General features: G+C 42.8%; 1 protein-coding gene across 5 annotated transcripts in view; it reads right to left on the reverse strand.

Moving 5' to 3' along the window:
- The window catches only part of LOC111866670, a 321,755-nt gene that overhangs the window by 63,466 nt on the left and 236,518 nt on the right, over positions 1–21,771 (reverse strand). For all 5 annotated transcript variants that reach the window (XM_033752372.1, XM_023855848.2, XM_033752371.1 and 2 more), the window contains exons 13-14: positions 12,673–12,933; positions 9,965–10,088 (exon numbers count right to left, since the gene is read on the reverse strand). In XM_033752372.1, the coding sequence (XP_033608263.1) occupies positions 9,965–10,088; positions 12,673–12,933 (385 nt within the window). The remainder of the gene's footprint in view (positions 1–9,964; positions 10,089–12,672; positions 12,934–21,771) is intronic.

The following is a 21,771-nucleotide window of genomic DNA, read 5'->3' on the forward strand; positions in this document are numbered from 1 at the left end:
GGAATAGGGATCAGCTCGTCGCAGGGCCATTCCCTACACACAGGACAGAACAGACATCCACGCCTCAAGTTGGATTCGAACCCACGATCCCAGTGTCTGAGAGGCCAAGACCTTTCATGACTTAGGACGCACGGCCACTCTGATCGGCCAAGTTAGCATATACTACAGAAAAATAATAAATTTTATCAGCAAAAGTTACATCGGGGTACAGGAAAATGCGTATTGCTATGAAATGTGTAACATGTAAAAAGAGAGTAAGGAAGACCAAAAAGTGACATGACAACAGATTCGCGAACATAATTACGAAAACGAGACTCAGCCTGGTGTTCGGCCAATGCGAGACCATCTAAATCAAGAGATTCACTCTGCTGAATAATTAACTAGATAATGGTACAACTATCCCTGTACCAGGCCGTGGATAGGTTCTGAGACTTCGAGGTGCCCACATTTTCTAGACCCACTGTTTCTCAACCGCCGGGCCCTCGTCTTATAGGAAAAAAGAATTTACCGGGCAGCGGCCTGACAAAGGTTAAGAACTACTGTTCTACACAATCGGCTCACAGATTGCGGTGAGGTTGTCAGCCTTACGCGCCGGCCGCCCTTTACCCCCCAGGAAGATTCCCGATACTCATTTCTGTTACGAGCCTGAGTGGACCCCAGGGCCATAGTGCAACTGGAAGGTTTAGGTAAACTGAAAAATCCAATGCACTCATCGGGAATCGAAACGGTAACCTTCCGGCTTATAGCATAGTGCCTCAACCAACCACGCTAACGCGTGCCCCTAAATAAACAAATAAAATGAATCTTGATCACATCAGAGATCCTAACGATTTCTCTTTTTATTTTTTCAGTCTCTCCACCAGAATGACGGGAAGTCACCTTAAAATTGATCACGGCCCGTCCATTCTTTGTCTCTCACGACTCATCAATTCTTATTCCCCAATAAATAACATCCTCAGCCGATGCACAGTCACTTTGCACTCTTTTTCGCTGCAAAATTAATATTTTACGTTGCTTCCAACACTGCTACACCACATATACGCGACTGTTGGTTCAATCAAACAAAACAAACGAATCCTGTTAGCATTCTGGGACACCTCGGTCGGTACATTGACTAGGATATGGGCTGGATGACAGACGAATCGGGTTTCGATTGCAGGCGGGCGCAAGAGATTTTCTCTTCTCCATAGCGTCCAGGCCGACGCTGGAGCCACCCAGTCTACCATCCGATGGGCACCGGAGGGTAAAGCGGCCGGGGCGTGAAGCTGATCACTCATCTCCATCTAATACCGAGCTGAAGAGTAGTGAGCTATATCTCCACTCTCTCACACGTCTTCGTGGCGCAGTGCTTAGTTAAAGAGGAGGCATAACTTAACACTTTTACCTTACACCTTACCCGGCAGTAGGTCGAAACATTAAGTTCAACCAACTGTGGCGGCGGATGTAGATGCCAAGTTCCATCGTTACGTGACTGAATGCAGGAAATACAATGTTAAGGTCTTGAACGCACGTGACAAGACAACGGGCGAGGAGAGGAATATAGATATTGGGAATACGTGCAAGTACAACATAAAAGAAACTTGGATGGATAAGCCAAACCGTACGTAACCTTCAATAACGTACATTATTAACGACACTGCGACAATCTATGTGGTTATTTTGCGTCAAATGAGATGATTTAACGATACTGCAACAACCTAAGAGGCTATTTTGCGCCAAATGAGACGATTTAACGACACTACGACAATCTAAGAGGCTATTTTGCGTCAAATAAGGCGCTTTAACGACAATGAGACAACCTAAGAGGCTACCTCGCGTCAAATGAGATAATGTGACGACACTACGACAATCTAAGGGGCTATATTGCGTCAAATGAGACAATTTAACGACACTGCGACAATCTAAGTGGTTATTTTGCGTCAAATGAGACGATTTAACAATACTGCGACAACCTAAGAGGCTATTTTCCGTCAAACGAGACGAAGAGATGGAAAGAGCATGATAAAATTGTAAGTTTGCCGAATGTAAACTACTATCTCGGAAACAACCTGGAAAGACTGGGGCAATAATATGAATATCGTCACTGTAGTTTTGAATGGGTGTGAAACGTGGTCACGTTGAGGGAGGAACGCAGACCGAGGATGTTTAAGAACAAGGTGCTGAGGACAACGGAAGAAGGATAAGTAATAGGAGCCTGCATAAAATGGTACAATTAGAACCTAACAATTCGTAGGTCTCACCACCTCACAAATACGTATACGAGTATTATCAGAATAGTCATATGAAGCAGAACGAGACCTCTGGGGTATGTAGCATGCATGGAGAGAAATATATACAAAATTTCGGCAGAAAAGCCCCCCAAAATCACTTGGAAGACCTTGGTATATTTGGAAGAATATTAAAATGAGCGGGTGTGGTCTGGACTCAACTGGCTCCGGACGGGGACCAGTGGCGGTCTCTGATGCAGACGAAAATGAACTTTCGGGTTCTATAAGGTGCTTCGAATTTGTTGAGAGAAAGCGAATAGCTTCTCGGGAAACATTTCGCGTACGCAGTTAAGTGTTTACACTTGCTAAACCGACATTATCACTGGCACCGAAGCATGGACGATTGGGAAAACTGACGTGGAAAGATTCTATCAGCCTCAACACGTTTCGTAAGACGGACAGTAAAAGAAAAAACGCTCTAGATAATGAAGAAATAAACACTGCAATCTTATGGACTTCGGGCCTGGAAGGAGTCAATGGAGATCGTAAAGGGAAGAAGTCACTTACGAGACATAGTCGTAGCCATGATAATATTAAAATGTATCTTAAAGAAAGGCAGCGCCATTGCTCAACCGCTTAGTAGCTGGCTTCCACCGCGGCGGCCCGGGTTCGATCCCGGGGTCTGGTCAAGTGGGATTTGTGGTGGACAAAGTGGCGCTGAGGCATGTTTTCTCCGAGTACTTCGGTTTCCCCTGCCAATCTTCATTCCATCAATTGCTCCACAATCACCCTCACCTATCATCTGGGACTGGTAGAATAGGCCAGAAGTGGCCGCAGTACAAGGGACTTAGTCCGACACCTCTAGCAATAAAAAAATAAATCTCAAAGAAACAGGACATAAATGTGTGGACTGGATTCATGAGTACAGAATAAGAAACAGTGGAGGGATGTAATGAACACAGTAATGCACTTTCGGGTTCCATGAAAAGTGGGATATTTCTTGATTACGTGAAGGACCACCGGCTTCTCAAGGGTTCAACTCCAGGCAGTTAATCTCAAGCCGATAAAAATAGGATCTGAGAGTCGAACTTCGCATCTTCAGACTGTGAGAACAATAGACAGTAGAATGCCCGTTGTCCAAATTGCCAAATAACCGAATCGCCGCAACCAAGGAATACATCAAACAAACAAACAAACAAACAAACAAATAAACAAACAAACACCATCGTTGGACCTTTTCAGATTACTACAAAAAAAAAAGGCAAAGCTATCCATGTAACAAGCCGTGGAGGCCCATAAGGCTGTGTCCACATTAGTGAGACGAGGTTCGAGCCAAGCTTCGAACCGAACCCAGTCGCGAGCACATGTTATAACTTTCCATGCGGCTCGCAGTTACGTTCGCCAACTATGGACGTGTTTAATGCTCGGCTCGCTAATGTGGACACAGCCTAAGGCTGAGAGACGTCGAGACTCCCACATTTTGTGGATAATCGACTCAAAGATGGCGGTGGAGTTGTCAGCCTTACGCACCCGCCGGCCGCCCTTAAGCCCCAGGAAGATTCCTGGTGCTCATTTTTGTTAGAGGCTGAGTCGACCCCAGGGACACAGAGCGGCTGGAATGATTAGGTCAACTGTTAAATCCAATGGCCTCAACCAGGAATCCAACCCACGACCCTCCGGCTTGTATCATAGTGCCTCAACCAACTGCGCTACCGCGTGCCCCCTTTCCCAAATGAAGTGTTTCAAAATGTTAATTTATAACAAGATTTATTACACTTCTTCACATCTCTTTCGCCGTCTGACAAGAAAACCTATGTTAAATCTTAAAATTCACATTTATTTTCCAGGTCACTGGTTCACTACATGCTTCCACCGATATGGTCATCTGGTGCTTCGAAAATTCATTTTGAAAATTTCTGCACTTCCTACAACGAATACAATTCCGAAGTACACCCCCGTTTATGGGCCCGTGTGGTGCAATGTCTGTATCGCCGAGCGATTCCTCTTACTTGTGTGCAGCTGTGAATTTTTTGTAAGATTTTAACACGTTTGCATGTGAGACGGCGAATAAGAGGTGAACACAAATATTTGTGTATTACAGGTAATACATGAACGGTGCTGAAAACAAGAAATAGCCGCTGCAGCACACGTAGACACAGAGCGGGTGTCCCTGGTATTTAAAACTTTAAATTTTGAATTTTAAATTGGAATTATAAAATCAAATTGACGTGGGTATGTTGGCGAGATTTTAAACAAAACTGACAGGTTGATGTTTTAGATTTTGGACTGCGTGCAGTGTGACAGCTACGTAGTGAAAAATAAACCTGATGATGGCCAGTTACGGCCGAAACATGCAGTGTAGAGGAAGAAAAGACAAAAGAACTACAACCAAATAAACTGTTGCATTCACAACGGCATTTGTATTATTACATACAGTATTTAACGGAACTATTGGCTACTCAAGATTATATAGCGCTGAATGACGGGATGACAGTAAACAGGGCATTGGAAAGAACGTGAAAGACGCAGGTCGTTGCGTAATTTACGGTACTATCTATCTATCTATCCTTGTTGCTCCCACTTGGAGCATAGGACATCCGTGAAACCCTTCGTTTCACTTCAGTTTCTTAATCTTAGACAGTCAGTAGGACTCCTTGGACGGGGGATCAGCCTGACACAAGGCCGCTACCTAACATAAACACAGAATAAACGCAAACATCCATGCCTCGAATGGAATTCGAACCCACGATCCCAGCGCTCAAGTGGGCGAAAACATTTCATGCCTTAGATCGTGAGACCACTGCTGCCTAGCAACCAAAAGGAGGGAATACACAGACACACAGACTGATGCAAGGGATTTATGAAGTATGCCGTTGAGATGGGCTTAAGTTCCATTATATACATACTAAGCTTGATAAAGATTGGTTCCGTCATTTCAAATGATGATGGGAGGAAAGACACATATAGACACACAGAGAGAGCCGATCTCATAGACCTAATTTTATTTTTTAAAAATAAGGAAGATAGGCTAACAACAGAAGATATCAGCTGTGTTACTTTTTTCAACGTCTTCCCCAAATCAGCTGGCACGCACGCACAAATACTCATACAGGCTTTTTAAAACCGAAGATTACACCTAAAATGGCTGTAACTTGTATGCTTAGTATATCTTATAGAAATATAAACCTGCCTCTTCTCAAACATCCTCTGAAATCATTTTGCATATGCATCTTTCTGTACTTTGGATGGTAGGCCATTTAGAATGCTGTTTCGTCTGCCGAGGTTAGTTAGCGTCAAATAACGTATTGCAGGCTAATTATTAATAATGAATCCGGAGAGTAACAAGAGGGGCGAGGAAAACCATTAACAGCCTGACCCTACTAGCATTTCTATAGTACACCCAATCTTAAACTAGAGTTCATTTTTCGGTAGGTTACATTTCGAAAAAACAGCGGAATTCTTCTTCCTTACACTTTCTTAAAAGTATTATGGAAATTCAGTTTTAACTCCTCCTTATTCATTGCTCCTCCTACCACTGACCCTATATACAGTCCTGATACTGACAGTGTCAAGTAGCAAACTTAAAATGCAAGTCATCCTGTCTAATTGTGACATGTCAATGACCACTGATTCTTATTCCACATGTATGGAATGATTCACTACTGTCTAAACCTCTGTATCACATTCATCTTCCACTGGAGGTGGTGTTTTTCTGTGTAGCCCGCTCCAAGGCTATATCAAGTGACCGACAAGAGTACAGTTGGTGCAAACCATGTGGAGGTGGGGTCGAATACCTCCACTGTGACACTGTGAGTCGTAGGAGGCAACAAAAAGGGAGATCTTAAATCTGAGACAATAAAACATGGTCGCTAGTCACAAGGGACTACGACCCAAGAAAGGCTGTGCTGGTATATACATAAGACAGACCAGCCCTCTAGTCAAAGAGGGCAGCCCACAAAAAACAAGACCATAACTATCAAAAAGTAATAAATAACTGGTCATGAGCCCGATGGGGTTCGACACCAAGACTTACTGACTAACCGTCAGTCACAATGTGGCTTTGACAGTTAGTGCAGCCAATGTGATATTGGATTGTTTAGAAAACCAATTCACATCTGCTTGCATCTGCAGACAGCACTCTGTCGGGGAAAGTACAACCTTGTGACATACATAAATTAACAAATACATTAAAATTGCGAAAGGCTTGTGGACTTGATGGTATTCCAAACGAATGCCTTAGGAATCTTCCAAGAAGACCACTGGTACATTTCACACGTATATTTAATCACTGCCTTCGGCCGTCCCATTTTCCAAACCCTTGGAAGGAGGCAAAACTTACAACGTTACTGAAATCTGGTAAGGAGCCAAATTTCCTCAAAATTTATGCCCGATTAGCCTCTTGTCTACAACAGGCATGCTATTCGAAAAAGTTATCCTGAAAATAGTCCAAAAGCACATTGAAGAAAAAGGCCTGCTTAATGCAAGCCAGTTTGTTTTCTGTGCCTGTCATAGCATGACACTTCAATGTACGAGGCTTACGGACCATGTAACCTTAAATTTCAACAAAAACATGTCTACAGCTGCTGTATTCTTGGATATTGACAAAGCCTTTGATGCAACATGGCACACTGGCTTGCTATATAAATTATCTACATTACAATTTTCGATAAGTCTAATCAAGCTTACCAGCTCTTTTAACTCTCTGAGAAATTTCAGAGTTTCAGTTGAAGGTGAAATGTCTACGCCAAGGGATATACAAGCAGGAGTGTCACAAGGTTCTGTTCTCTCCCCCACACTGTTCAGTCGATATATAAATGATACGCCCCAAACACTTGGTGTTTACCTAGGTCGCTTTTCTGACGACACCTGTGTATATGCCACAGACCGAAAACTTGGTAAGCATATCATGCCATGTTAAGGCCATCTCAGCTGCACAATTCATGAATCCCTCCCATCAGTAATACCAATATCACAGCGTCTCAAATCATTGAGGCAATATCCTCAATATTACTTGAATGTCTGAACCAATCGTCATGACACTAGTGTGTATATTATGCCACCTGACATAATCTGAACAGCATACTTCATAAATCCCCCCCCCCCCATCACGTATTCTTAATCTTGCAGCCTGCCACTTCTGTATTTCATATTTCTTAACNCCCCCCCCCCCAATCAGTATTACTAATACTGCAGCCTGTCACTGTTGTATATAATATTGTTTCAACAACATGATTACATACACATACAGGAGTTTCCCCTGTTTGTATCAGATACCCAAATTGTAGTGCAGGTTACAGCAGCCGGGCGCTCGCTCAGACGCTGGGATCATAGTTTTGAATCCCACTCAAGGTATGGATGATTGGTGTGTGTATGCATATATTCTGTATGTGTTGTCCTGTGTTTAGGTAGAGGCCTTGTGATGGGCTGATCACTCATCCAAGGAGTCCTACCCTCTGTGAAAAACGATTATGGACCTGAATAAGAGGCCTGGGCCCTGAATAGGTTGGAAAAGCCATTGAAAGAAAAATTGTTGTAAAATAAATGTAGGTCATTAGTTCTACTGAGAACTTCTAATCATTTTCTGCACGTTCAAGCCCACCCCAGAAGGAAAACAAATAATGTTAGCAATGTAAGTGAAAGTATCTTAATGTGTGAAAAGAGAAAGTAGTAATACATAATTTGTCAACATCATACAGAGAGGTTGATTCACTTGAAGGAGACCTTGAATTAACAATGATACACCATGCAATGATTTATCCATGAAAAATAAATCTGGCGTCAGTGTGTACTTTTAGTGTTCAAACACAAATCTGGCTCTGCTGATAATCTGAAAAGTAGCATTATCTACAAAACTGCTGCAATCTCATGCCAAGCCGGCTGCGACAGTTGAATCTGAAGCACTGAGCTGGCCTGCGTCTTCAGGTATAGCGACTGGCTACAGGCTGAATGACTGAAGGCTCGGAGTCAAGAAATTTCTCTTCATGTTGTCCAGACCAGCTCAGGGGCCCACCCAGCCTCCTATCCAATGGGTACATGGGGCTCTTTCCCCGGGGGTAAAGTGACAGGGGCGTGAAGCTGACCACTCACCTCCAACTAGTGCCCTGGTCAATAAATGTGGATCTATATATCCATTCCCCCTTACACCCTCATGGTGTAGTGCTTAATTAGTTAACTACAGGGATAACTTTACCTTTTACGTTTACCTTCACTTATAACCCAATTATCTCAACATCTGCCAAGGCACATACATGCTAAGCTTCATTTTCATCGGGTAAATTCCTACATGATTTATAATTATTAACCTAGAGCCTCCTCTGAGTGAATGAGCCTGTACAGAATCTATGACCTCAGACATGAATTCTGCTATCTGCGATCTCCGGAACATACCTTCACGAATATTGAGACATGTCTGTACCTCATTTTGGCTGTACAAGGTATTCACACTATAGTGCCCATGACAACTCAACTGTCAGTCTTCTGATGTTACCAAACAGCTAACATTATCCTGGTCAGTCACAAATTAATTTATAGTTATTTCCAATAATGTCTTGTTATTGGTTTATAAATGGTATTTCAGTATAACTTAAAATTTATCAGCTAAACCAATCAATATTCATATTTCAATAGCACAATACCAAACATCAACAAAGTCTAATATATGGCTTATGTGATATACAGAAAAGTTCATTTATGGTCTTACATAAAATAGGCTTTGTAATCAGTCAATACAGCCAAAAAATCAACTGGCATTATGGAATGACCTCTCATATAAAGTTCCACCAAAATGTGAGTAATGCTTCATGCTATACATGAAAAGGTTTATTTATGAGCTTATTTAAGGATGGCCCTGTAATTAGTCAATATGAATAGAGAATCAGAAAATCCAACTAATTTCAAGCAAAGACCCTGTAAATCAAACTTTAACAAAATGATATCAGTCCTTTATGAAATTCCAGTGCACAAAAAAAGGTTATTTATAACCTTACATAAAGCTGACCTCATAATCAGCCAATAGGGTTAAAAATCAGAATGGGCAACTAAGGTTATACATATAAGCCTGTGAGGGCTGTGTGTTTAGAAAAGTTATAATTTTAAAAAGCAGAATTGGTTCTTGTCAAAATAATTCAACATCTGACACAATTTTAAAATGCGTAAAGTGTGCTACAGTGTTCTTGCCTGTCCCTCCCCTTTTTTTTTGCAGTGATTTGTATTTCACGCGTGGTATCTTGGTTCGTGAACACCAGTGTATGCAGTAAAAAAAGGTAAAGTTATCCCTGTGCTTAACTAATTAAGCACTATGCCACGAAGGCATGTGGGGGAGAGGACGTATAAATTCACATTTTCTTCACCTCGGCACTGCTTGTAGGTGAGTGGTCAGCTTGATGCCTTGGGAAGGAGCCCCCGATATCCACTGGATAGGAGGCTGGGTGGGCCCCAGAGCCGGTCTGGACGACACAGACAATCGAAAATTCTTAGCCCTACCGGGACTACCCCTCGGTCGCCCAGCCTGTAGCCAGTCACTATACTGACTGCGCTATCCCGTGCAGACTATCTTAAATCATTAACTGGGTAGCAAAATCAATTATTAGACTATTTGTAGTCATCAGAGGGCCTCTCATGAATACAGAGGTAAGCAGCCGCAACTCTGCAGCACTCATGTTAAACTGGCCTACTTTTTAGTGAGAAAAGTTTAATCTTTAACATTTCATGTATACACTTACCACCCAAAGAGTTTAACTGTCAAAGGAAACACTTACATGGTTGATATGATGATGGTTGATTTCAGCTGTGCTACAGATGACCGTAAGGTCATCTTCTGGGTTCAGCTTTAACACACGCTTTTTCCAGTCTGTATGACCACTCTTCTGAAGTGCAGCTAATCTGTAACAAAAGGGAACTTCACTGGAACAATTCAAGTTCAGGGCGCTGAGCAACTTCACAATTCTACTGTTATGCAGTCCCTGGTCTTTAACTAAGTTTATTACGGTACACAAAAGACCCTCTGTGCTGATGATGTGAATCTACTTTCAGATAACATAAATACCATAAGAAACACAGAAGCTCTAATTAGTGCTAGTAAGGAGGTTGGTCTAGAGGCACACACAAAGTATGTGTTGATGTCTCCTCACCAGAATTGAGGCCAGAATCATGACATAAAGACACAGATCCTCTGAAAATATGGCTAAGTTCAAATATTTTGTAATGATAGTAATATATCCAAATCTGATTCAGGAGAAAATTAAGAGCAGATTGAATTTGGGTAATGCTTTCTACCATTCAGTTCGGAAACTTCTGTATTCTTGTCTGTTTTCTAAAAAGGCAAAAATTAAAATACACAGAACTATAATCCTGCCTATAGTTTTGAATGGGTCTAAAACTGGTCTCTGACCTTAAGGGAATAACACAGAGTCTCAGAAGAGCACGCTGAGAATATTTGGACTGATGAGGGATGAAGCAACTGGAGGTTGGAGGAAACTGCATAATGTGGAGCTTCATAACTTGCACTCTTCGCCAAGTGTAATTAGAATGATCAAGTTAAGGACACTGACATGGACAGGGCATGTAGCATATATGGGGGAAAACCTGGAGGAAGGGTTTTGGTGAGAAGGCCTGATGAAAGGGACCAACAGGAAGACCCTGTCATAGGTGGAACGATAATAATAAAATTGATCTTGCATAAATATGACTGGGTGGCATGAACAGGGCCCAGTGGAGGAACATGGTAATGAAACTTCATGTTAAAGTGTTGGGCGACTGGTGGCAAGAAGCTCAGCTCCATGAAGCTAGTCAGTATGGTATATAACACCAATATATCTGAACATGGAAACCCAGAAGCCTCTGTCAGAAGAGATCACTTTATATCTGCCTTATATGGGAAGTTTAAGAAACATTGTAAATAGAGGTCACCCATACCCCACAGGCAGAACCTTACATAATAAGAGTTCGTTTTCTATTGGTTGTTCAGTGTCAAGAGACTATACAAGCACCAGATGGCAGGATGGGTGATTAATGACAAAATGAAAGGGATTTGGGATGAAGGAAATCTTGGCTTAATCAAGTTATCATCTTGGTTTTTGACTTAAGAGAACTGATGAGAACTATGAAAATCCTAAGCAAAGACAACTGCTGTCCCCACCAAGATTCAAACACAACATAAGCCTACAGCACTACCGCAACACCAACGTGCTCATTTTAATGGAGTCCTACCTAAAGTAGACATGCTTTATATCGTGACGTGTTACCTTGCATCCATCACCGCACAACCGCTACAATCGGAACGGACACTTCCATGACAACGAATACATTGAAATTGTGGAGTTCCCACAGCGACAAATCGTAGCAACGAATTGTCGTTGAGTAACAACGGACGAGACAAAACACGTTACCGGTGTAATCTATAAAGAGCGTTCCCATAACAACGGACTGTCTGAAGAGCGGTAATGGAACCTTGAGGAATGGTATCCAGTATCCGGTCCGCTTGGACTTGGACGTACAGAGCATTGGAATGTTAGAGTATTGAGTATTGAGTATTGAGAATGAGACAATCTTGGGGTAGCCGCCGCCAGAGACAGCTGAGATCCAACCATGGTCAAGGATAGTTGAGACGTCGCATTAGAGTACTGGGCCAGAAGCGATAATACTTGTAAGGTGTGTAAGTGTGAGTGTCCAATAGTTTCACTAAAGCCGAGACCCACATGAAGTTATCTGTCGCGTGACATACCCAACATGTAACAATATACTTCTTATCCACTTTGAAGATCGGTAGATTAAAAAAGATGGATAAGTAAATTAGTCTCAGATATCAATTTCTCGTAATTTTACAGTACAGAAAATATCTCACGCTTAAGTATACAGTTTTCCTCTAAGAATATGGAGGAATAAATAAACTGTTATATTTTCATATTGCCATGTCAGTAGAACAGTATGACATAAAATATCCTTTTATTGATTTAAATACAATTTAGATGAATCCAGACTTTTAACAGAAAGAAGAAAAGCTTATGTCTGAACTGTTACAATGATTGATCGAATTCTTTATTCTTGCTCGTAACTCGGGTACACACATTCAAATTCAAACAAAATGTCTGAAGAATATATCCACACAACACTATTTACAGTACCATATCTGATTTGAAAGGGATATGCAGAACATGACAAGATTTTGGCAAGTGGAATCTGTGCCGGTAACACACAATGAACATTAAATTTCTTAGCTTATTAATAAGCAATTTATGGGCTCTGGGGCGCACCCACCCACCTATGCAGTGGGTGGGTACCAGGAGGCTCTTTCCTCGGAAGTAAAGCAGCAAAGGCGTGAAGCTGTCCACTCACATCCATTCAGTGCTGAAGACAAGAATGTTTGAGCTATATCTCCAACCCCCTACATGTCTTCATGGCGTGGTGCTTAATTAGTTAAGTACAGGGATAACTTTACTTTCACCACCACCGACTGATGTATACGAACCTCTCTGCAATACTGGCACCGCTCATTACTTCTTTTCCATCAACGTCGCGAAATTCTTGTTCGGTGAGAGGCTGTGTTGCGCTACGATGTATCCCACCTCTCACAAAACCTTCCTCCTCACCCGACGCCGCTGTGGAGGGGTGCAGGTACCTTCTGGATGTCAGATGGCTCTCGTCGATAGCCGACACAACCGCAGGTACAGACGGTTGGCTCACACTCTTCTGAAGTGACAGTTGCTGTTGGTTTGGTGCAGCATCTGACCTACAGCCAAAACAAACAGAAAGTTTGTGAAGAAAGACACCAATAGCAGTCACTGTGCAGGTGATTATTGCTTCTAGTAGCATTACCGGAAACGCCCAATGATGTTTCGTCAGTACCTGGTCTCCTGTCAAGAGACCCAGATGGCTATGCGCGGTATTTACACATTTTCCATTAGCCAGCTACTCCAACATTACAGCTGCTACAAACAGATGCAACTTCACACATGAGAGGTTTTGCCAACACTATTGATGAACTGGGCCAACACCCTACACAATACAGGCAAGAACGTATGAAGCCTAAAGTCCATCTCTTCATACCTGGGAGTTGTTAACGATTCACAGTGAGTTGGTCCAATTGACTAATGAAGGCAGTAACTGTAGCCTATGTACAGGCCTTAGTTACAGCATCGCCCTCCCTCTCTCCCGCAATATAACTGCAACCACTGCCCCATTACTTCACACCTGCACACCAGCTGTAAGGTCAAAAGATACAGCCTGTATTTCTGACGCTCCTCTGTGCATATTAAAAATGAAGAAGACCCATCTTCGCTTAATGGCACCTGTAACTTTTACCAATACCAGCTTATCACCTTACCAGCATTATACAAGTCCACTGTCCCCCACACACTTTTTTATCTACCGGAATTCAATACTGCATCACACGAATACTGTGACCCTTACATACGCCATTTCTGAAGTTGGGACTTCCTGTGACAATACAGGTCTACTTTAACTTCAAGTTTGTCGCTATGGTTATCTAAGATTACGAATATATTTGTGTAATATCCGTTGAAAATTCAAAGGGAAGACTCATACTTTCTCCCACATTCCTCTCTCGTCCTATGTGTTATCAAATGATCCGTCGAGGTCTACATCTAACATCGTCTACCACCAACAGTACAGTGAGTGAACCATACACCGTTTCCATTATGTGGTATACAACACTTCACATATCCATACCAAAATATTATTAATACTCGCAGAATAGACACGATACACCAAAACAGAATACTGGTGGCCCATTTATCTACTACATAACTTAAAAGTATATGCAATGTTATAATGATGATGTAGTAACCTCACACTCTATAATGACAATGCTTACAGAACTTCTTTGTGTACATACTTGTAGAAGGACATGTTTCGGACTGAAGAGTGTTGCGTTTGTGTGTGTTTAGAGGTGCGTCGGCATCAGCGCCCTAGGGCTTCCTTGTGAGTGATTACAATACCAGGGCCCCACACGATTAGTACCTTCCTGAAACCACACTTCGAGATTGAGTTATCTTCACGAAGAAGATAGGCCAGAACCCTAAGCACACAGGGATGGTAAAGGGGCCAGTGCGAGCATGGGGGACGACCTCTCCTTCCACCACGCATCCCGATTAAAAATTAAACTTAAAAAGAGTATCCGGACTTAACAATGAAAAGGTAAAGTTGTCCCTGTGGTTAATTAAGCAAGCACTACGCCATGAAGGCGTATCAGGCAATGAAGGTTCTCGGCACTACATGAAGGTGTGTGGTCAACTTCACCCCTTGGAAAGAGTCCCGGTAACCACTAGACAGGAAGCTGAGTTGGCCTCACAACCGGTCTGGGTGCTGTGGAATTAAAAAAAAAAAAATCTTTCCTCCGCCGGGAATCGAACCCCGGCCCTCCACCCCGTCGTTATACCGGCTAATTCTACGTTTCGCGGCACGGTTTCACTGTCTTGAGGGGATGAAAAACTGTGGGGACGTCACTGTATCAATATCTGTGTCCTGTACGAAAAGTAAACACACTAAGACATGCAAGGTGTCCGACATCAATGAACTTGTCGGACCTCAGGTTCTCACAGCGGTGGCTATGGAGAGTACTGACGTTTCGGAGGTGTATTTCGTCTTGTTTTCAGGGTTTACGTATGCTAAGGGAACAGCACGTTACTCCGAAATATCGCCTAACTTCCATCGGAGATAGTACTTTTCGTCATTACACTTGAGAACTAGTACTCGGAGTTATCCAAACACGCTTACACGCTTATTGCGCTTGCTCTGCCCCTGCTCCACCTCAGTGTATGCATCCAACATGTGCAGATCCCTACAGGAGTCCTACTGTACTAAGGTTCAGTGCCAACGGTTTCTTTCAGCACCAAATAGCATTTTAACATCTACAATTATCACAAATTAAGGGACTTGGCTAATCACAAAGCAGCAATCAGCAGTCATATTAAGAGAGTTCAACAACAGAATATGTCCACAACCCACCGGTCTGGTAGTAGTTACCGATGTTTCGGAGAAACGTACTGTCACCATCTTCAGGGTCGAAGAGTAAAAACACGAAGCGCAGTACCTCTACTCGATTCCTACCTGTTTCCTTACTTAACAGAGTGGCAGCACGATCCTCTAAAACGTCGATAACCGTCTACCAGACTGCGCGGCGTCACACCCCTTAGTCACTGCTATTCGCTGTGACGCCGTTTGCCATATGGACACAAGGACAAGCAGCTTTATTACTGGCATCTCCTTCACATGTCTACAGCCGACACTGGAAACGTACCCACGCCGTAACACATGGGGCCAAGTTCGGGGCAAGGAAACGTTAACACTTTCACACTGAATAGCGATTTTGCTCCATTATCTCAATCTTTGCATCCGTCTTCCTTTGACCTTTCATCTTCCCCCACTCTTCATACTCCCATCTCTCCGTTCTTTTTCCTCTTCATCTTCTCCTTTCCCCCTCCTCAGTTCTTCAAATTCCTCTTCTACTTCTCTTTTAGTTTCTCTCTTCCTCCTTAAACTTCTCCTCTTTAATTCTTTCATTATTTCCGCTTCTTTTTCCTTCTTTTCATTTTATTCCTTCTCCTCGCCCATTCTGAAGTTCTTCCTTCTTCTTTGTCGCCCCTTCTTCCTCCACGTTCTGCTTTTCTCTTTCTCCCTGCTCTGTGCTCTGGGTCACAACGGGTAAAATTAAAATTCCACGGTCTCAGCTAAGGTCGCTACCAACTTCATACCATGGAAACAGATCATCAGCGAAACTGTAACTCACCACTAACCTGTCCGACATCTTAATGGTCTACCAGAAGTACCGGGCAGGCGACGTACATAACCACGGCGTCAACAGCAACTGAACGCTGTGTACTGTGCCACGTGAGGACGCCCCGATAATGCAATGCCCACTCGCAGATAACAGCTGCACATAGATTAGCTTAATGAAGGCCGCATAACGCGGTCCGTGAGTAACGACACAGGTAACCAACTCAGACTTCGCGCATATGGCCACTGCAAGGACTTGCCGCCACAATCTTACACTCAACCCCTTTAAGGATACTGTTGGTCTCTTCTTGAGGGATATCTTTATTGTTTGCATCCTGTTTTGTATAATAGCGCATTGGTTAATATGCACCAATTACTTTAACACACCAAAACTCTGCATTTTGCCCACAGAATGCGTTTGTGTGTATGGTTCTCACAATAAACAGCGACGTAAAGGGTTAAGGTATTCTTGTGACAGTCGACAAAACTAATAATACAGATATTAATAAAATATTTGGACCAAATAGGGATGAAATAAAAATCTGGCTAAAACTGCATGACGGGAAGCTTCATAACTTGTACTCTTCGCCAAATACAATTAGAATGATCGTGTCGAGGATGAGATGGGCAGGGCATGTAGCAAACATGGGGATGTGACTGCATACAGGGTTTTGGTAGACCAATAGGGGCGCCTAGACGTAGGCGGAAAAATAATAAAATGAATCTTAGAAAAATATAAGTGGGTAGTATGGACTGCATTAATCTGGCTTAGGATAAGGACCAGTGGCAGGCTCTTGTGAAGGTAATGAAACTTCGGGTTCCATAAAATTTTCGAAAGCTAGCAGCTGAGCAACTGGCGCCTTCGCAACAAAGAGTTAGTGATACACACCACTCTACAAACACAACACACCGGACATCCTTGCCTGAGTTAACAGTTGCAAAGCTGCAGGTCCCCACGTGCCCATGATATATGTTAGTAAAAACCAACAGTACTACAACCACATAATGACACACCATTTACACTCCATATAATACATATACAGTATATATGTTACCCATTTCTTTTGGATACACTCCTACAACAAGAGGATACATTAACGACGCGATGAAAACATTAACAGGTATCTGCATATACCTCCATTCACCTAACAACAAATTTTCCCACCACCTTAAAAATCCACCCACATTACAGTATACATACACACACCTATTTAGAACACTTAACAGAACTCCAACTATTCACCGGCTTCACTTATTTTATTTTTCAAGACAAGTCCAAAATTTAATGCCAATATTTTAATAACTGCACAATCTAATTGTAAAAAGAAAAATGGATCCACTTTAATTTGACAATTCAATGATATTCATGAATTACCTCATAATGGGCGCATCTAGACTGTAGCTAATAAATAACATTTTATTAATATCAGCTTTCTTAATCAACTGTTGCATCGATGGTCACCAGAATAAATTAATTCTCATTATGATTATCGTGACTTTCTGTACTTAAACAGAGATGGCTCCAAGTACTGTGCTCCAAATTCTTTCGTAATAATAGGAACTACATTTCCTCAATTTCGATTTCTTCCCATAACTCCTGATGGGAGGGTTGCCTAGCTTTCCTTCTGCTCTTACAGCGCCAATATTTCCAAGAAATATTTGAAGAATTTTAAAGCTGAAAAATTTTATTGAATTCCAATTTCGTTTGTCATAAGCATGAAAAAAAGTCTGTACTTACTACAAGAGCAACTATAAATCCGTAGGGGTATCGACATGCTGACCGCTGAAAAGAGTCGTTAAGTATCCTACAGAAAAGAAAACATACTGGCGGATAAAATAAATGTGAAACCTGAGTAGCTACGGCAAAGAATCTTGCGATAGGAGGCCGGCCAGGATAACTTCATTTCCGGCTATTTCCTGCCTGCAGGAGGCTACATCCCATCAGAGTTACAGCAGGGACACATCAGTCCTACTCGGCGCTCAATTACACACCGGAATAATTGCTTCAGACTACTTTCACGAACAATTCCACTCAACCTGAGGCCACATCTCCAATCACTGAAAGTTCGTACCTCTCTTTGGTTACACACGTAACAAGCAAACGGATAGATCTAAGAAGAAATGCAGTGGGGTGCCATGTTACGCAGCTCCAGGTTAAAAGGAGCAGACACGATTCGTGATATCAGGTGGTTTTCGTCGTTCATGACGGCTTTACATGTTTAAGGCAGAATTCTACTACATACAGCTCACGAAAACCGCATATTTAGACGGGCTTACTCGTCAACCTCAAATACAGGCGTAAATAAGCTGTAAATAATTCCACTGAACGTAGAACTAGTATATTTTGATGTCTCGTCACAGAGTAAAGGGCAAAATTCATAATATAAAAAGGACTAACAGATCATTTAAGAATGCGGTAAAACTTCTGGCAACGGCAGTTCACGAGGAAATTAAAAGCAGACAGAATTCGCGTAATACTTGCAACCATTCAGTTTAGAACGTTTTATCTTCTCGCCTGCTGTCTAAAAACGTAAAAATTAAAATATGCCTTCCATATGTTTCCCCCCAAACAGCTTCCCCCCCCCCTATCTATAACCTGTGTGGCTGTTGAACGTGCCCCCATCTTGTCTCTCGTGGTCTGTACTGTACTGGCACTAGAAGGGTCAAGCCATGTTTGGTAGTTCACACCTGTGCGGGCCCCTATTACACGTAGTAACAACGTATTTACGTTAGGGAAAAATTCTTGTTTCTTGTTTCTTATTTCTTATACGTGGTATTAACTAAAAACAGTGCAGTCGGTATAGCGACTGGCTACAGGCTGGACGCCCGAGGTGTCGGAGTTCGAATCCCGGTAGGGTCAAAAATGTTCTCTTCTCCCCTGCGTCCAGAGGTCCACCCAACCTCCTATCCAATGTGTACCAGGGGATCCTTCCCCGGGGGTACAGCTGACCACTCACCTATAGCTAGTGCCGAGGTCAAGAAAATATGGATCTATACGTCCACTCTCCCATACGTCTTCGTGTTGTAATGCTTAATAAGTGAAGCATAGGGACACTTTTTTTTTTTCACTGGCGCTACAGTCCTCATTTGGGCCTAGGCCTGCCTCCATGAAACTCTCCGTTTCACTTCAGTTAGGGACACCTTTACCTTCCAAAAATACAAAATATCATTCGGTGAACTTAGAGAAACAAATGTCTCAGTAACGTCTGGGGACTGTATTTGTTTTGTGGAGGCCCTGGGGCGACCGCCCCGGCAGCTTCTCCCTAAATCAGACCCCGAAGATCGGAAATTTTACACAGCATGGTGCAGACGGTTCCGTGAAACGTCAAGAATTTCTTGACTCACCGAGCAACTGCGAACTCTCTGTGTAATTATTCGTAAACCGGTTAGTTAACATGTTGCTGAATCATACACCACTTTTACTGTACACTAACTTAGACCCTGAACGGCCACTCTGACATGAACGACATTACCCGAGTCACGAAAAATCCTCGTTCACAGCAAACTCCATGGAGCTGCGCCCTTCTCGAGTCACCAGTTGTGCAGCTACTCAAGAACTTCCCAGAATTTTATAAACCCGAAGGTTCATTACCATGGTCACAAGAGCCCTCCACCGGCCCCTATCCTGGGCCAGATCAATCCAGTCCATACCACCCCATCCTATCTCTCTACGACCCATTTTCATATTATCCTTCCACCTACATCTTGGTCTTCTCAGTGGTTTCTTTCCTCCTGGCTTTCCCACCAATATCCTATGTGTTCCTCTTCTCCCCCATTCGTGCTACATATCCTCCACATCTCATGCTCCTTGGCTTGATCATTCGAATTATACTTAGCGAAGAGTACACGTTATGAACCTCCTCATTATGCAGTTTTCTCCAACCTCCCGTCACTTCATCTCTCTTCGCCCCAAATACTCCTATTCTCCTCAGCACCCTGTCCTCAAACACGCTCAATGTTACTACCTTAATGTCAGAGACCGAGTTTCATACCTACAAAAAACCATAGCAAAATTATAGTTTTGTATGTCCTAACTTTTACGTTTTTCGACAGCAGACGAAAAGACTGGACAGACTCGTAAGAAGCATTACCGGAGCTCAATCTCTTCTTGAATCAAATTTCGATCTCTTACTGTCTTACTTTTATCTTATTTCTACAACAAGCAAGCCTCATGCCCCTCAAGACTATGTGATATTTACAAATCACTGGTATCAGTATGATTAGCCTGTCATTATTACAACTTAACGTATGTAGATAATCTTTCTTGCAGGTAGGGCCCTACCTTCGATGCGCAAAAACGCAATACTGGAGACTGGACCGGGCGGAGTGAGACGAACAACACACAAATGCAGTCCTGCTAGCTTTCTCTCCCGCAATTAACTGTGGTTCTTGCTACACGTACGTGTACTTTGATTTATCTGTCTTTACTGACACGTGTAGATTTTCTCAAGTGGAAGTCTGTCATGCGATGGAGTACTGAGAGGCTGGTGGAAGGGGCAACGGTAGAATGAAGGACTGATAAGGAAAATATAGGAAATGTCATAAGACCTGTTACAATCTCATTATGAGGAACTAATCGCCTTTGATATGACACGGACCGTATAGAAAACAACGCCTACAACAAGTCCTCGCTACCGCGAGAACGTCTTTACTGAGCCGTTGCCTATCAACGATAGGAGAGATATAGAGGCTGATGGGTGGGACTTTTAAAGTACGCCGCTCAGGTGCAATAACACCCATACCAAGTTTCATAAAGACTGGTTAAGGCATTCAAGAGTTAAGAGGAAGGATTCAAAGACGGAGACAGCAAGGACATCGCATACGCCTACTTTAGGAAAGGATGCTAAAAATGGATCTTAGAGAAATAGCGTGAGATGGTATGGACTGGCTTGATGTTGCTCAGAATAGGGACCTGTGGTAAGCCCGTGCGGCTTCAAATGTTGGGAAATTCTTTGAGTCCCTGAGTAACTAACAGCTTTTCAATGTCTCATCCCCACTGAGTTTTCCCTGTGGTAAAGACAGAGGCCGGGGCGTGAAGCTCACCACTCACCTCCCTTTAATGAAGAGATCAAGAATACACGGAGCTATACATCCACTCCATGCTGAACAACCTTAAGTCTCACATTCAGAACTGTATAATATAGATCTGCCACTTTCGGGATCAGTGGTTGCATCGCCTCCCCCCAAAACGGTGAAGTCTGCTAAACCGTAACAAAAGGCGCCTCGGAACTACCTGAAGCAACTTCAAATGCGTCAATAGGCTCATTAGTACGGCGTCTGATAACAAACGGTGCTAATTAGCAGTAAAAGCGAACACAGACTCCATCTGCACAGACCTGTAAATTCAAATGGCCACTCTCGAAGCTCTCTGACAGTGTTCACAGTGAACAAATGCATCACCACACTCGTGTGGGAGTGGCGGGCAACAGAGGGACGTAAGCACAGTCCAAACACAGTAAACCCTCGCCAACCCGGTTCCATTTATTCCTGATCGAAATATGAAAAACTGATGTTCACAACTGATGTTAGCTCTTTCTGGGGATCCCAACGGAGTACGTGTCTCCCTCCTCACCTGAAGCCGGAAACATATCCAGTTTCCGGAACGTCCTGTCCTTCAGGGTTTTTAAGAATGCTTGGCTATGGACAAGTCTGAAAACCCAGTACTTGAGATGAGTCACTTGTCTGTTCAGATAAAATTTGGCAGTTTCTTCAAACCTGCATTTTTACGTTCAAAAACGAGTACAACTCGAGTCTTCTATCGACGAATCTATCGACGAATAAATGTACTGTCTTTTTATAGCTTTTAAATAAAGGCTCTACAGGAGGCCGAGCC

Source organism: Cryptotermes secundus, unplaced genomic scaffold (genome assembly GCF_002891405.2).
Source record: "Cryptotermes secundus unplaced genomic scaffold, Csec_1.0 scaffold54, whole genome shotgun sequence".
NCBI classification, from domain to species: domain Eukaryota; kingdom Metazoa; phylum Arthropoda; class Insecta; order Blattodea; family Kalotermitidae; genus Cryptotermes; species Cryptotermes secundus.